The 17032-nt window shown below is 36.8% G+C and overlaps 1 protein-coding gene and 1 long non-coding RNA gene across 3 annotated transcripts; both read left to right on the top strand.

The window, feature by feature from the left end:
* The first annotated feature begins 943 nt into the window (after window positions 1-943).
* Window positions 944-13053, top strand: LOC116713118 (FERM domain-containing protein 6). Of its 2 annotated transcripts, none has more exons than XM_032553090.1 (14): window positions 944-1104; window positions 3733-3924; window positions 5089-5179; window positions 6091-6170; window positions 7235-7311; window positions 7452-7647; window positions 8060-8215; window positions 8836-8901; window positions 9341-9409; window positions 9517-9691; window positions 10158-10436; window positions 11364-11486; window positions 11602-11660; window positions 11775-13053. In XM_032553090.1, exons 2-14 carry the CDS (start codon window positions 3847-3849, stop codon window positions 12048-12050), a joined length of 1725 nt encoding a protein of 574 aa, XP_032408981.1. In that variant the 5' UTR covers window positions 944-1104; window positions 3733-3846; the 3' UTR covers window positions 12051-13053. The 2 variants fall into 2 exon arrangements, with proteins under 2 accessions (XP_032408981.1, XP_032408980.1); XM_032553089.1 differs by having other exon boundaries at window positions 945-1110.
* Window positions 13054-14415: 1362 nt separating this feature from the next.
* On the top strand, window positions 14416-16036 carry LOC116713122 (uncharacterized). Its single transcript, XR_004337789.1, has 3 exons — window positions 14416-14876; window positions 15544-15620; window positions 15797-16036. It is a non-coding gene; the product is annotated as an uncharacterized LOC116713122 (long non-coding RNA).
* Window positions 16037-17032: the final 996 nt, after the last annotated feature.

Raw genomic sequence — 17032 nt, 5'->3', positions numbered from 1 at the left:
TGTGTGTTAACTTTGTTTTTTGCCTGGGAGCTGCTGGTAACTTCAATTTCCTGAGGGAGTCTTCCCAAAGGATCAATAAAGTACAAGTCTAAGTCTAAGTCTATTTTTACATCTATTTTCTCTTGACATTAGGTTGGGACCATCTTTTTTCTCACACATTTTAACATCCTATAAAAGGAAATATCAGTCAGCATATTGCAAGTTTTGTGTTTTTCTTTTAAAACCAGGAATAGAATTTAAAGTGCTGTCAAACGTCCTGTCGTGTAATTTTTTAAATAAAGCTCAGGTATAAGTGAGTTGTATTTAGCTGAACTGTGGGCAAAAATAGCTCCATGGATCGTAAAAGTTGCAGGCCCCAGGTTTATCACCAGCTGGCGTTTGTGGTGGTAATTATGCATAAACGAGGAAAAGCAGAAGAATATCAGGCGCTCCAAGTCTTGTATTCTTTCCCTGCATTTGCATTGACGTAAATGATCCTGAAGGTGGCAGTATTGACTAAATTAGATCTGTTCGGAAGAAGTCCTGGCTAAAGTTTATTTGGTCATATTATTTATTTATTTATTTTGTGATGAATTTTGACAGTATAAAGTGGATTTTACTCAGCACACTCCTTCTCTTAAATGTTTTAATAATGGCCTAACTCAAATTAATTGCATAACCCATGCCTCTACTGCTCCTGTAGAGCCTGGGCCTCTAATTAGCAAAGCTCACAAACCACCCAAGGAGGGGGAAGAAAAAATGCTTCTTTCAAATATTAATGGGTTGAACCTTGCCCATTAATTAACATGTTGGTTTTTCTCTTATGAACTACTGTAACTGAAAATGTAACAAAAGGGGGGCTTTAAATCGTAACATGCGCGAAGAAAAGTTTCTGAAAGAACCATTCAACACCCCCATAAATAATCCTAGATGGTCTCGCTCAAACGTTTGGGCGTCAGGGTGGTTAAACGCAGGCATACACATGCAAGGTGGAGTACAACATTTAAGAAGTGCAACTGTTGTAGTTTTTTGCTTATCATTTCTTTGATTAAAAACGTTTTTATCAAACCGTGAAAATACCTGCAAGTGGACAACTGGGCTCCTTCGCCTCTGGCAGTAATTTCTGTAAGAGTAAGTTATTCGTTAAACTATTTGTACTACACTTGTTGCAGTGTCTGAGTAACCGAACTTTTTTTTTTTTAAATAGAAACGAGCAGAATGTTTTTTTTTCCCCCTTTCAGATTTATGATTCGTGATTCAACTAGTAAAACGAGTAACTTTGGTAGAAACTTTTAGGGATGTTGCGTCAGTTGCCTACAAGTATTTCCTTAAATAAAACACAATATTAGAGTCATTCAGTACAAACTATGTTGCAAAGCTGTAAACTCTTAACGCCTGTCAGGACTCATATGCCAACCAGCTCCCCTCAAGCTGAAAATCTGGCTCACTCTATTGTTTTAAAGTGGGATGAATGTACATGGTGTTCCCCTGTTTATGCTAATGCCCCCTTTTATATTTTCCAGTGGGGCTTTTAAGGGTTCTAGTCGGGTATTCCTCAAACCTGAGAGAGGTTGCACATTGCAGACGAGCGATGTTGTTTTCCCCTGGCCAGCAGCAGCAGTGTTCTCAGAGGTCAGGATTATACCAGTCTTGGAGGGGAATTAAAGCATACAGATGGCAGTTCTCATGTGATGCCCGGTCTGAGCAGTTTGGACTTTTATTTGCTTATTACTTATTTTGCAGCTAAATGCAGTAACGGCAAAGGTTTATTCTCTTTTCAGACGTGCAGTCCAATATATAAATGTGGTCTATGTTCATGTCAGATTTTTTTTTATTTCTTTCTTTTTGCAACTTAAAAACATAATTTCCAACAGCTGGTGCCTTCCTGAAAAAAACCTCTCGACCTTCTTTGATTTAAATGTTGAGTCGGTTCAAGTAGCAGATCCGTATGTTTAGTTTAGAGTAATTTTACCTAAAGTAAAACAAAAAAAAAGTATTTTAAAGTTGATTCCCAGTGTGGAAATGAACTTAGTGTTGTAACTTTGGCTTTTTTTTTTTCAATGTTAATTTAAATTTCAGTATGACTTCCTTGAGTTCATGCTACTGGAATTTCAGGTTTTTTAATGTCTGTTTGTGTCGACACCCAGTCATCAGCGAGGTCTTGTTTGAACTTGTTCATAAATCATGTTCAGTTGGACCCTAAAAGCCAAGAAAACTTGCTCTGGTAGTTCACGCAACTTGTTATTCTCACTGGCAACACCTCTTTTTAATGTTTCCTTTTTCTCCTGTAGATTAATCTTGTCTTGTATCTTCCTGTAAACTCAATTCCTGAGGTCTTTTGGTGTCAAACAGACATAAATAAATAAATACAACTTAATTAACTGCAGCTATCTATAAATCTTTACACAAGAGGAAGCATTAGTTTTGGAAGTGGTGTGTTTTCTTTTTCTTTTTTTTTTCCCTTCAGGTCCCCGTTCTGTTTTTGCTTCATTTTTTTGGTCAGAGTGGGGCTTAAGAGGATCAGAGTCAGAGCACAGCAGTAATTAACCTGATTAAATGATTCTTAGACGTACCAGGTGGGGCTTTGGGTCCCCACGAGGCAAAATATATGAACCCTAGTTGTTGGAAGAACGACTTCAAATTATCACTTCTGATTTTATGTTGGGTACACTACAAACACAATCAACATAGTTGTTCCAATATTTCCAGTCTAGAAACTATTATCAGGATAAAATGCAACTTGTGCAAGGAATCTAAGATATTCACGTGTGAAGAATTTCTTTTACTGTTAAGTATTGGTATGAGTGTGTGGTTTGGCTTCTTTTACAGATAGTTTAAGATTTGTCTGGTCCCGTGTTAAATTCAAGTTTGTTGGATTCATTTTACCCAATTCAACACAAAAAAAAGCTTGTTGGATAATTAGACATCCTAGATGGGGATTGTTTTAGACTAATTGATTTTTGGGAAAAATCATAGTAAATTAAAGTAATATCAGGATTATCATAACTATTTGTTTTTGTTGGGAAACATTTTCTTGCAGACATTGTAGGGCAATTCATTTTTTTTCATATCCATAGCTTTTTAATTTTTTTAATAGGATTTTTATGTTTTTAAAAGTTGGGATTGTTTTTAATCAATCCCCCTCCCCCTCCACTTCTGCTATTTCAGTTACAATGAAATTCCATGAACTGTTATTGAAAATATAGAGAACAGTGTCATATTTATATGGGAAATATATATAGATTATTTACATACAGACTGACTTTTTTAAGCTTTCTTTCTAAGATGATTCTCGCTTATGGTTAATATAAACATTTATGGTTAGAAGGTAGTTTCCTGTTGCATAGACGGGGAAACTGCAGCGCAACACAACCTCTTTTGCTTTTTCTTTGTGGACATCATTTCATAGATAAACATATTAGTAATACAGGATATTAAAAGAGCATTGCACAATATTCCATTTTTCCTCCATCTGCCTTTTGCATGTGGCAGAAGTAAAATATGCAGAATAATTTGGTTATAGCTAAAATATAAACTGGATCATTTGATTATTGTTTGACAATTCATAAACTGCTTCAACATGAACATGATGTGTGAGGCCAAATTAGTACGTCAGATCACACTTGAGTTGATCATTTTCTGAATTCAGCTGCCTTTTTTAACATCTAACAGTTGCTGCACTATGTTATGTATTTTTCTTTATTCTATTGCTGCTTTAATTGTCATGCTATTTGTCTATTTTTCTTTTACTAGATGCAATATGGCTGAACTTACTTGAACACCTAAAAAGCAAAAGCCAGAAGAAGCGGAAACAGTTGTGAAACGGTTCATTTCAGACACAGAACTTGTCACAGACCCATATGAGACATGTCAACACCTACCAAGCATGAGAGAACCGTTTGTGTTCTCCTCCCCAACAAAAGCCAGCTGGACGTCACTATCGGGGTGGGTGCTCAATGGAGCTTTGAATCTAAATCCCCATATTTTGATGGTCTTGTTTTTGTTTTATCACAGTGATAGGCATGGGCTGGTATGATGTTCTCAAGGTGTGATCACCTGTTGCAAAGCAATACATTTAATAGAAAAAACAGTTGCTAATAGATTTTTAAAGCTACAGTATATTATAAGACTTCTAAAATAAAACATTGACTATTGCAAATCAATTTTTTTTTTATCACATCTAGTAATTAATTTGAGCTTATTGTATACACTTCAGCAAAAACATAAAATAAGTAGACCCTAAATTTAATCAATACCTGTCATCTATATCAATAACTCAAATTGAGGCTTTGGGTCCTAAAACCAAAATCTAATGGCAGTCCCATTTAAAAATTGTGATCTTGTGTCTTTAAGGATGCATTTCATTGTTTCTTGTTTATTTAAGTTTATTTCTCAGATTCTTGTGGATTTTAATTTCTCTGAAAGGTGTTATATGAGTAAACCTTTACTTACTAAGTAAACATTCTCATTGCTTACAATGTCATCCTGTATTAACTGTTCTTATCTTTTCTAGATTACAAAATGTTTATGAAGAGCTGATATTGGGCATTTTAATTAGCCAGTTTGTTTTGGGTAGAATTGAGAGCCTTTTTTTCACAAATAGTCAGTTTTGCAAGAGGAGAGCTATCTCAATCCCCCAGATTATTACAGTTATAATAACGTTAGTTCTTGTATAAACATGTTTATGGCACAGACTGGTATACTTTTTAACCTGCAGTCTGCAGTTGTACAGTCATGTTGTTTATAGTTTTCCATATTAATTTGACTTGCTTGTACGCAAAGGGGAAAGTGCAAGAGTCATTTTTTTTGGTTTGTTTTTAAGCTCCTATTCTTTCCTACCTTTGCTCAGCAACAGGTGGGGGTAAGGGGCAGAACTCCACACAGAGAAAATTGTGGTCACCCCAGCACTTTCTAATGCATCTCATTAAAAACCTATAAACCTTAGGAATGGTATAAAAATATTTGACTAATTACAAAGTTTTTAGCTTCTAAAAGTTTGGCATACCTTGATACCAATGACCAGCCCGTATCTACACAGTGATTCGTTCAGTGTGAATGTGTAGTAAATACAGAATTCTCCGTTTTATTTTTCTTATTCACCGACTTCAGTTAAAGTCTACCGGACAGGATGTTTTTAACAGTATTGCGGAGCTTCTTGGAATTAAAGAGATGCACTTCTTTGGGCTCACAGTAGTCAGAGGTAAGTTTCGTGTTGACACCCAACTCCTGCAAAAGTATTCCAAAGCCTGAGAAGACATGACCATTAACAGCCTGCTTTATTACTGTTTACACTATGGTACAATGGTTTGCTCCACTGTCAATTGTTTATGTAACTTTAGAAACAACTTGTCCACAATTAAGCCGTTTTGCTCAAACAAGAAATGCCACTCTGCTCTCCACGTTTGTGTAATGTAACGGTGTAATCCAGTTTAGCCGCAAAGCAAAGTCCTGAACTTTCTGTTTTCCAGCGTTCCCGTTTTACAAATGCGTGGAAATGTCCCGGTAATCTTGTACGGCTCACCACTTCAACAAACAGCCTTTTGTTTTTGTGGTGTTGGTTCAGCGATCACTCGGGCCTGGATTCCTGTAATATTAACTTCATTAATCCTGGAATGCACGCTTGCATTCCTCTGCTTCACTGAGGAGGGACGGGTTGATGATGATGATGGGAAGAGGAGAGTGGGAGTCGGGGATGGATTTGTCATGACACAGACAGCCTCATTCAGCTGTTAATCAAAGGGCCTCAATGAGGGATATGAGGCAAGGGAGTCTGAGTGAGTCAGAGTGGATATGAGGAGATGGGTTAAATGAACAAGTTGTGAAATAACTTGACGAGCGTGTTTTGGCTACACACGGTTGAACAAAAACGAAAAAAAAAATATATATATTGTCCAAGTCATGACTCAGAACCTGGCAGAAGACGATACCACATAAATTACCACTGTGGTTGCAACTTCCTCGGTAGATTATCTCAAATGTACCATACCAGGCTGCTCTTCTATCACTCTAATGACTCTAGTTAGAGTAGGAGTAGATTTTTATAGCCTATGTCATTCTTGTTGTTTTTTGTCTCCTTTTCTTTGATATTGTTTTTTTCCATTTCCATCCTAGACAATGAACACATATTTTTAGACATGGAAGAGAAACTGGCCAAGTACTTTTCCAAGGAGTGGAGGCAAGATTCAGGAAAGGTAAAGCAGCTAACACCTGCAGTAAATTTTAATGATTTTTTTTTTTGCCCTTTTTCTGTTTAGCCTACTTGCTAAATTATACCTGACAGTTAAGCAGAACATATCGTTGCTTTGCATAAGTCTATATATGACTTAAAATGTTACACGTTTGTCACACTGCAAACACCATCTTCACAGAACAAAGTAGTACTTCACTGTGGAATGGAAAGAAATATACATTTTTAAAAAATATAAACAGTGTGGAATATAGTACTATAATACTTTGATGCCACTAACTACGTGCAAGAAATCACCTAGATATATTTGAAGTGGATGGAGTTTACCTGACTGTAAATGAACAGCCAACAGCAGCATTAACATAATGCATAATAAGAGAACAGCAGCATTATGAAGATCAGGGAATACAGCAGATATGCCTGGAACAACAATATGGAGAAGTAGGGTTAGGTTGTAAAACGACACAAGCTTGGAACATCTAACGAAGCACCATTCAATCTATCATCTAAAAATGGAAAGTTTGTCAAACAACTGCAGGCTTACCCAGATGTAACTTTGATTGACAGGATGTGGAAGAATGAGACGGAATCACTATTGGTAATCTTCAGAAATTGTATCTTTATTAACGAGAAAGCAATTTATGTGAGACAAAACCACAAGTTTTGCAACAATCCATGCAGGGGATGGATTGTTGCATCCCCTGTGAAAGTGAAAGAAAAATGATACATGATTCTCACCATACTTTTGAATAAATAACCAAAGTGTAGCAGATTGTATTTAGGTTGTTTGGTCAAAGATGTTTGTGGCAAAGTCTGAAGGAGCTCAAGAGGTCTGAATACTTTTGCAAGGCACTAAGCATATGGAACAAGATGCTCTGGTGCGCACCACATTTTTCAGTGTCACAACTATGCACTGGTTGTTATTGTCATTTTACTTAAATTTTAATGGCATCCAATATTTGTGATTCGAACCCAACCAAATGGGAAATATTTGGCAAGGCATTATAGAAGCTATGTGGCGACACATGCAACCCTATTGTAATATTTCTTTCTTTTTTTTCCCCACAGGGAACACTCAAGAGACAAATCCCTTTACTGCTCTTCCTTAAAGTGCAATTCTATGTTGAAAATGGAAGACTTTTTTGGTATGTCCAAACATGCATTGCCCCCCTCCCCCTCCACTTCTGCTCATGGCTTTTTTTCTTTTCCCTATTTTCCATCAACATTTGTTATTTTTGTGACTGATATCTGAATTGTTTTGGGGGGACTGTTTTCCTGGCACCAGTGAGAGAAAGGCACGGCATTTCTACTACTCTGACCTGCGGGAGCGGGTCCGGCGCTCTGAATGTCGTCAGCAGGAGGAGGTGTACTTCCAACTGGCAGGTTACGCTCTGCAGGCTGACCTCGGTGACTGCCCGATGCAGAGGGAGGGCATGGAGGTCACCTCCTATTTTGAACCTAAGGACTACTTTCCCCCCTGGGTATGTACTAACATTTGCCAGAAACACACACAAAAAAACCTGTGTATGATATTGATATTTACTCGTTTATTTAGTTAGATTTAGAATTTTTTTTTTAGTGATTATTTGTAGAAAATGAAGTTTCAAACACCTTCAATTTTTTTTTTTACCATGTTACAGTTATACATTGCAGTGTATTTTAATAGGATGTAATTTGAAAAACTATCAGAAAAAGCATTGCGAAACTGTAAAGCGAAAGAAAAATGATACATGATTCTCACCATTCTTTTGAATAAATAAAAACCAAAGTGTAGCAGATTGTATTTAGGTTGTTTGGTCAAAGATGTTTGTGGCAAAGTCTGAAGGAGCTCAAGAGGTCTGAATACTTTTGCAAGGCACTAAATGTCAGCTGTGTCCCACCTTCCTTCTGAAGATCATAGCTAAACGTGGGGTGAAGTACCTTCTCTGTCATGGGCCCAAAGTGCACCAGGAGCTGTGGGGCATGTCCACTCGTGATGCCATTTTCTCCTTCATCAGAGACTCGTGCCAACTGGAGGATGTCCCCGTCACATTTTACAGGCTTCAAAAGGTCAGGACACTTCATCATGGTGCTTCAAAGGGAATCCTTGTGATTTATGGGTGTAACTCTTTGAATTATTGGGCAACTGGATTGACGTTTCAATTCAAGTTTCCCATGGAGTTTTGAGAAGGATGACATTAGATTTTTGTCATTCTGTACAAGTATGGAAAAAGGTTGTCCAGATAATCCAGTCCAGACTTCTAGTGTAATTGTGATTTTTTTTTTTTTTTGTTGCAATGATCAAGGTTTTTTTTTTTTTTTTTTTTTTTTTTTACAATTTTATGAATCTACATGGATTATGGAATCTAACATTTCCAGAATGTTGTAGCAACTGCCAGGAAGTTTGACTCATTTCAAGGAAATCCTGTTCATTTGAAGAATAAAAGGTTCATGCCTTTACATTAGCAATTGTGTTTCCAGTGTGTCATCTTCCATATTTGAAGCAACTTATCTACTGAGTCATATTTTGAAACTTGATCAATTTATTGCACAATAGACTGCAGTTTGAAATGTTCTGTTAGCATCAGCTCTGCTTCTCTCCATGACCTAAGAGGGAGGTTTGGCTGTTAGAGTTATCTTATCTGAGCAGCTCGGATGCCTCTCTGACATCTCATCATTCTTTCCTTCAGGACAAAAAGGAGGAGAAAGGAACAGCGCTGCTTGGTCTCACCCTGCGAGGAATGCAGGTTTATCAGGTGCGTGTTATTAATGCACAGTTTGTACGTCGGTGTATGTGTACACAAAAACTGATTCTGTGTTAGCTCCAAAACGTTCTCCTTTGTATTCGTAGTCCTAATAAACCCCCCAGACTAGCTGTGTGAGGAATGTGTGGGTTTGCCACTAAGCAGTCCGTTAAGAGATAGCCGCCTGCTGTGCCTGTCAGTTGTTTGATCTGTCAATCAGGGGCTGTTTGAATGGGGGTGGAGGGATTAGCGATTAGCCACCAGGCCTGACTGATTTTTGAAGCCAACAGACTGTGAGATGTATCTGGAGTATCTCTTGGTCTTATTAAAGTCCAGATGGCACCAAAATAAAAAAAATACTTAATTATCACTTGTTCTAAAAGATATTAAAGCAGATTCCATATTCCACATTCAAAAAGATGCTAATTAAATGTCTGCTTTGTCTCTGTAGGAAGTGAACAACATACGACAGCTGCTGTACGACTTCCCTTGGTCAAATGTCGGCCGTCTAACTTTCCTGGTATGGACGCTTCTCATTTGCACATTTCTGTTCCCTCTTGAGAGTAAGAGGACTCCTTGTAATTATTTAATGGATATTCACAGTTTATTTTACATTGTCTCATTTAGGGGAAGAAATTTGAGATCCAGCCAGATGGCTTGCCATCAGCCAGGAAGCTGGTTTACTACACCGGCTCGTCGTTCCGTTCTCGACACCTCCTCTTGCATCTGAGCAACAGCCACCAGGTCTACCTCAGCCTGCAGCCGGCCCTCAAACACCTGCGACAGGTGGAGGAAAGCAAAGGTAAAGAGAAGAAAGTGTGGGATTAGCGCTGTTTGGTAGAGCCGCTGTATAGACCTCAGTAGGACCTCTATACTATGAACACAAATACAATGCCCACTTCTGTTTGACAGTTTAACAGCATCAGTTCCTGACTTTCCCTCAACCTATAAATAGACCTCCCTTAGAGTACCCAAGTCAAATTTATATTTAAATATTTGAAATGCCAAATATACCTACAATATGAACGTCCAATACCACACAAGCTAACGTCTACAGTCCCTCTTATCTCTTCTCTTGAGAGTACAGCCAAACAGCACCAGGGGGTTTAAGAAGACACTCAATGAAACAAATTTTACCACTCTGACCTGGTAGTAAAATCTGTCATTAATAAAAATTATTCCACCCACTGAAAAAAGGAGTCTAATTAACTTACTTACGCACATATTAAATATGGCTGTACAACTTTCAATGTCGTTTGAATCTTTAGAGAAGAAGCGCTACAGAGAGTCCTACATCAGTGACGACCTGGATTTGGATCCGCCGGGCAGTGAGAGCAGCCCTGGTCTGTCTCGACGCTCTACTGGCAGCTCAGGCATTGAAGCAGACGCCCGCCAGCACAGCATCAGCACAGAGATGACCTCCATGGGGGAAGAGGGTCTACAACACAGGGAGAAATGTTTGAGCTCAGCAACCAGCCAGGACAGCTCCTCCATCTCTGAGTCTGACGTAGGCAGTAAAGGTCGAAGAGAAGAGCGACAAGATGGAGGTGGGATTTGTTTTTTCATTAAATACTTGAAAAGGTTTTCACAGAATTTGTGGTTTCTTTTTGTTTCTGTTTTTGCTCTTAGTCACATGTTAATGTTTCATAACAGTCAAAGATAACCTTATTAAATTCAAAATGTAGTTTTCAATGATTATTTCCTTTATAAGAGGGGTTGACGAGCTATCTAGTCCAATTTTTCCTTATGTGGAAAGGTTAAATCATAAATTAATTATAACTAAGCACAATTTCTGATCCTATGCTACTAACCACATCCATATCGGATTACTGCCAGACCTGTCAAACTAAGAAATCGCTAGTGTAGTACTAGTCTGACACCATGAATTAGGCTAAAATATGTAACGCATCATATCCCAATAAGCAGAAATTCAAAAACAGATGAAAGTCATTAATATCTAAGGCTAAAGATTTGGGAGATCAGAAAATCACAGTGAGAACCCTTAACCTCAATAGAGGAAACCTGGAACAATGATGAATGAATTCCCAGACTAGCTTTCTAAATTTTCTCCAATTGTGCATTAATGCCTCATCTAGGAGCCACACAGCAACCCAGATGTATATCTAAAAGTTGGCAACAAAAGCTATGTTTAACGAGCATTAAATTTCACACATGGCCAGGTTGGTTCTGATGGCTTTTAGGCCTTTTTAGTAAATTAGATTATCATTTGAGGACTGCTTCTAATAAAAAAAAAAAAAAAAGTTCATTTAATGACCTGAAAAGTTTAACTGCAACAGTAAAGCAAAGACAGAATTCTGTATGCGGACTAATGAATTTTCAAAGCACTGTACTGTTTTTTTCTAGAATTATTTTTCTAATCTCTATTAGACCTTAATATTAAATTTAAAACTTTTTTCTAGATTTGTAATTGTGAAAAATGATTTTGCCTGCTTAAAATGTATTCTGTTTTCTAGCGATCAAAACCAGTGTTGGTAGTCCAGAGGAGGCTCTTGTTGATGAGCGGTGCGAAATGTCCCAGCTGGCTGATCTTCTTGATGTGGATTTTGCAAGATGCTCTGCAGAGACTCAATCACCAGGTATCAGTGAAGTGCATGTCTTCCTCCACATTTTGTAATAGTGGCTTTTATTCTGAAACTCGGTCCACTTTCATCATTACCAATATTGACAATTTAAATCATGTGGACTCCACAGTATACAAAAGGCAGCCTCAACATGCTGATCAAGATACTTTGTTGCCTATCCAGAAAATGGTAAAAATCAGTCACTCGGAAATTTTATAACCCAGCACACCTTTACTTCATGTTAGATTGTAATTCCTTCATTTGTTAACATCAGTTTCTTCTTCTTTCTCATCGATCCTGAAGTCCAGACCGCAGATTTTCCCCAGTCGCCACAGCCTACATGATGTCCATCTTTGCCCCCCCTCTGCACCCACTGGAATGGCCTTGCCATCCGTTTCGTACCACAACTACACCTCTGGGCTCCCAGACGTCACACCAGGCACAAAGACATCAGTAGATCCCAGTTATTACCCCTATCTGCACTGCCAAGCCAAACCCTCCTTCTATGGCCACAGGTCGACCAACTGCCTCTCCCTGGACACTTTAAGTGATGAACAGTTCCTGGAGTTCATACTCTGAGATCATGAGTAATATGCCTAAAGTGTTCCTTCATTTAGAGAGCAGCGGAGCTTGAGGCACTCTGACTGTGTTTTGTGTCATGAGGGATATTTGTATTTCATATTGGAGGAAAGATATGGAAATTCTGCTAAGATGTGACTCCAGTGGTGGGAAACTAAAACGGTGAGATTTCAACAAATAAACTGCCCATATTTATTCATGATGTTTATTTTGTACATATTGGACTTGTTTTATTGACATGCATTTAAATCATTTATTAAAAACATGGATTTTTTTTAATTGTCTTTTGTAAAGACCACCATATGAACATTTCCTTAAGTCTTTCTTTAAACTGCGTATAATTTCATGTTTTTTTTTTTTTAATCCATCCATTGCAACTGTACGTTTGACACTAACAGCCCACTCACGTGGCTTTTTTAGTCTAATATTGTAATCAAATTTGATGTAGAACTTTTGTATTTTTTTTAATCTTTTATGATATGCTGTTTTGCATAGATTTGTCAGACTCCATTCATTCAATCTTTAACAACCATCTACAAATGTGCAACATTTAACCTTTCACAGTGCCTTAAGGCACTGCCTTAATCCAAAGTTTCTCCAGTCTGTCCTGTTTTCTGTCTGCCATAATTGCAAGACAAATGTGCTATTGGTGAAGCACTATTTTTGTAACCAGGACTTTTTCTTTCTTTTTTTTTTTTCTTTTTTTTTGTATGGATCCAAAGCATTTTTGTATTATGTAACTCCTCCCAGAACAATAAGCCTTTGTTGGTTTTCCCTCTCAATTTTGTCACAACCTTGGTTATTGGTACAAAGTGAAGTCTTTAGCTAATATGAGCCACTTTGATTTATGTTCTGTCATGGAACACACACACATTTACATAATGCCAAATCGTTATTAAAAACTGCCTTGCATTGCAAAAACTCTAAATGTTAAATTGTAAAAAGCACTATTTTTTTTTTTAATACCAGTAAAAATAAAAAAAATACTCATGGTATGAAATTATACAAGGATTTTTGTATTTCTGTTTAATGACGCATGTCTAGTTTTTCTTGCATTACAGACAGCAGTTTGAAAGTAAATGTTGACGGTGTACTGTAGGATCCTTGTCATTCCACACACTGCCTCCAACTGGACAGTAGGTGTAAGTTCACAAAGAAATTCAAATCCCAAGGCCAGTTCACTCTTTCAGGCTCAAACTATATATGTGTAAAATCCATGAACAACAATTGACTACTGGTAAGAAATTGCGATAATGTTAAAGTGAACATCTTTAATTATTAGCAATACTTTACCTAAAAACAGATGACTATTTGACGAGAGTTATTGAATGCTTCACATGTAACTTTTTCTGCAGTTGGAAATAGAAAAAAAAACTTAATTCAGCATTTCAGCATCCAACATATTTGATTATTTAATATTCTAAGTGTAGAGAATGCCACATATGTGGCAAAATCTCCAAAATTATTTAATATGTCACAGATGTGAACACATCTGAACTGCATGTGGCACATAGAAAAGAATTTAACAGATGCACATATCGTCATATTTTCAAAATTAGAATTAAGTTCAGATGACGCACGCTTGTATTAAAATACCTTTTGAAAATAACATCTATGCAGACATTAAACATACTCTTCATTAAGCTCAAATTTCTCTACGTTGTTTATTTTAATGGTCTGTTGTAATATTCTAATTTTAAATCTTATGTTAGCTTTGAGGGAAAAAAATTCTAATAACTAGCAGACATCCATCAGTGTGCTTCATTGTGATGAAGGTCCTAGATTAAATACATGGGCTTTTCAATTATCAAATTGAATAGACCGCAGTGAAGTTAGTTTCAAGTTGGATATTCGATATTCGAGCTCCGCGGAGTAAGCGGCGTTTAGCTCAAGGTTGATCCGATTTATGAACGCTACTGTCGGCCAGCGGTTCTCCACCGCTCCCGGCCCGAGCTCCGCGGAGTAACCGACGTTTAGCTGAAAGTTGATCCGATTTCGGAACGCTACTCTCGGCCAGCGGTTCTCCACCGCTCCCGGCCGCAGCGCCCGAAGGTTCACTTAGGGACTATCAACAAATTACTGAACCTAACATTCCTGTCAAAGAAATATAATGTTTTCTTCAATAGCTTCCAGGTCATGTGACCTATTGACTCAAAATCACTTTGGAATAATTCTAATAGTCTCTTTAGATGAGGCACAGTCATTTGTTTTCCATTTTAAATCATTTTAAATTTTTAATTAATTTATTTCATCAAAATTGAGTGTTTTTCTTCAATAGCTTCCAGGTCATGTGACCTATTGAGTCAAAATCACTTTGAAATTGTTCTACCAGTCTGTATAGATGAGGCACAGTCATTTGTTTTCCAAAAGAGAAAAGTTGTCTATCATCAAATACAGTCTCTCTGGTTAGTTAAAATGGGCTTTCGGAATTGTGGAAAGAGTGTGTATTCACTTGGAGGAATACAGACTCCCCCAACAGTAGCCCATAACTGGGGTCAGTGCAACATGCCACACAGTATTTGTAATTACAGTTCTTTCATCATCTTCTAAATGTTGAAACATTTAGATGTTTCACTACAGGTATCTGTACTAACAAACATACCTGTTTTAGTATATGTGGGTACACTATATATGTCCACATGAATGTTTTAAGTCTGATGCATTATAATGCCATAAAAAAAGTCTTTAAAAACTTTTTTTTTCTTTAGATGGCAAAAGCACTGATGGAAGCCTTCCCTCTGATGCCAGATGTAGATTTTGACACAACAAAAAAGGCAATGAAAAGTGAAAGAAGAACTCTCGCTCTTCAAATCCTTGATGCATCAGGTATACCATGTGCATTTCGACTTACAATACATAAACATACACACATATATATTGCAGAATCTCCCCAGCTCTTACATTACTGAACCAGTCTTGACTGGTGAATTTAAGGTTTTTTATTTTATTTGATTAAGATCAACCACCATCATCAAAGTCACCACAATAACCTCAATAAATGTGAAAACTAAAACATATACAAACATTGTAATACAAAACATGAACTTAACCAATAAAGATAACAAAACTAAACAGACCTCGCTGCTTTCGCTGGGGAACACTAAGTTTTGATTTCTTTGTGACAAGCACATCTTGACAGTTCAATTAATTCACTGTTTCAATGACTCTTTCAACTTATATAGAGTCTGCCCTCATTAGCTCCTGCAGCCCGTGAGGTCAATAAAAAAAAAAAAAAATTACAAAATGCAAATTCCATTTCACAAAATATAAACCACCAACAGTGCCAATCCAAACAGACAAAGATATCTAAACGATATGCAACATTGATAATTTAGAAAATTTACTTTAGTTTACAAATGTATTTTATATAATCTCCAAGTATTAATAATTTTAAATTAATTTTCTGAAATAATTAGCTATTTTGTTATATATATATATATCGATCTATCAATCTATCTTGTTTGAATATGCTGTATATTCTTCTTGATTACAGTATTTGATGACCACTGTTGGTGTGCGATGTGCGCTGCATACAAAGCCCCGGGGTCTGGCCCTGGAATGACAGACTGGGTGAGAAATCAAGAGTTGTCAATGTAAAATTCAGAATTAGACACAGGAAATGACTCTTGGGAGCCATGAAATGTTTTATATAATAAATGACAAGCAATTAAACACCAAACTGCGTGACAGGAGATGAGTAAGTTCAATACTGCTAAACATGTATATTTTCTTGTATTTGTGAACAGATCCAGTGTGACAACTGTGACCGATGGTACCATGCCCTGTGCATAAATATGAAGAGCACAGAATTTCAAAAGAAAAAAACAGGCAGTTGGAAATGTGTATTGTGTAGTTAATCTGAAAACTAGAAACTGTGTTCATTATTGTTCGAAATACGTTTTGAAAATATCTGTGGAAAATGAAAATGTAATATGTTTGTGTGGCATTGATGCTATGTGTGATGTATAAAGTGTACTGGAATCATTTCAAATTGATAAGTAATTTTATGACGTTATCTGAAAGCTATTGAGCAACAATCTTAAACTTTAAGGAAAAGATTCCTAAAAATTATAAAATAAAAACATAAAACATAAATAAATGTCTGTGCCTCATCTATAGGGACTAGTATAATTATTCCAAAGTGATTTTGAGTCAATAGGTCACATGACCTGGAAGCTATTGAAGAAAAACACTTAATTTTGATGAAATAAATTAATTAAAAATTGAAAATGATTTAAAATGGAAAACAAATGACTGTGCCTCATCTATACAGACTGGTAGAACAAGTTCAAAGTGATTTTGACTCAATAGGTCACATGACCTGGAAGCTATTGAAGAAAAACACTCAATTTTGATGAAATAAATTAATTAAAAATTGAAAATGATTTAAAATGGAAAACAAATGACTGTGCCTCATCTAAAGAGACTATTAGAATTATTCCAAAGTGATTTTGAGTCAATAGGTCACATGACCTGGAAGCTATTGAATAAAAACCCTCAATTTTGAAGAAAAAAATTCCTAAAAAATGGAAAATGATTTAAAATGGAAAACAAATGTCTGTGCCTCAATTAAAGGGACTATTAGAATTATTTCAAAGTGATTTTGAGTCAATAGGTCACATGACCTGGAAGCTATTGAAGAAAAACACTCAATTTTGATGAAATAAATTAATTAAAAATTTAAAATGATTTAAAATGGAAAACAAATGACTGTGCCTCATCTAAAGAGACTATTAGAATTATTCCAAAGTGATTTTGAGTCAATAGGTCACATGACCTGGAAGCTATTGAAGAAAACATTATATTTCTTTGACAGGAATGTTAGGTTCAGTAATTTGTTGATAGTCCCTAAGTGAACCTTCGGGCGCTGCGGCCGGGAGCGGTGGAGAACCGCTGGCCGAGAGTAGCGTTCCGAAATCGGATCAACTTTCAGCTAAACGTCGGTTACTCCGCGGAGCTCGGGCCGGGAGCGGTGGAGAACC

Source organism: Xiphophorus hellerii, chromosome 22 (genome assembly GCF_003331165.1).
Source record: "Xiphophorus hellerii strain 12219 chromosome 22, Xiphophorus_hellerii-4.1, whole genome shotgun sequence".
Lineage (NCBI taxonomy): Eukaryota > Metazoa > Chordata > Actinopteri > Cyprinodontiformes > Poeciliidae > Xiphophorus > Xiphophorus hellerii.
This window is presented reverse-complemented; position numbering and strand designations above follow the sequence as displayed.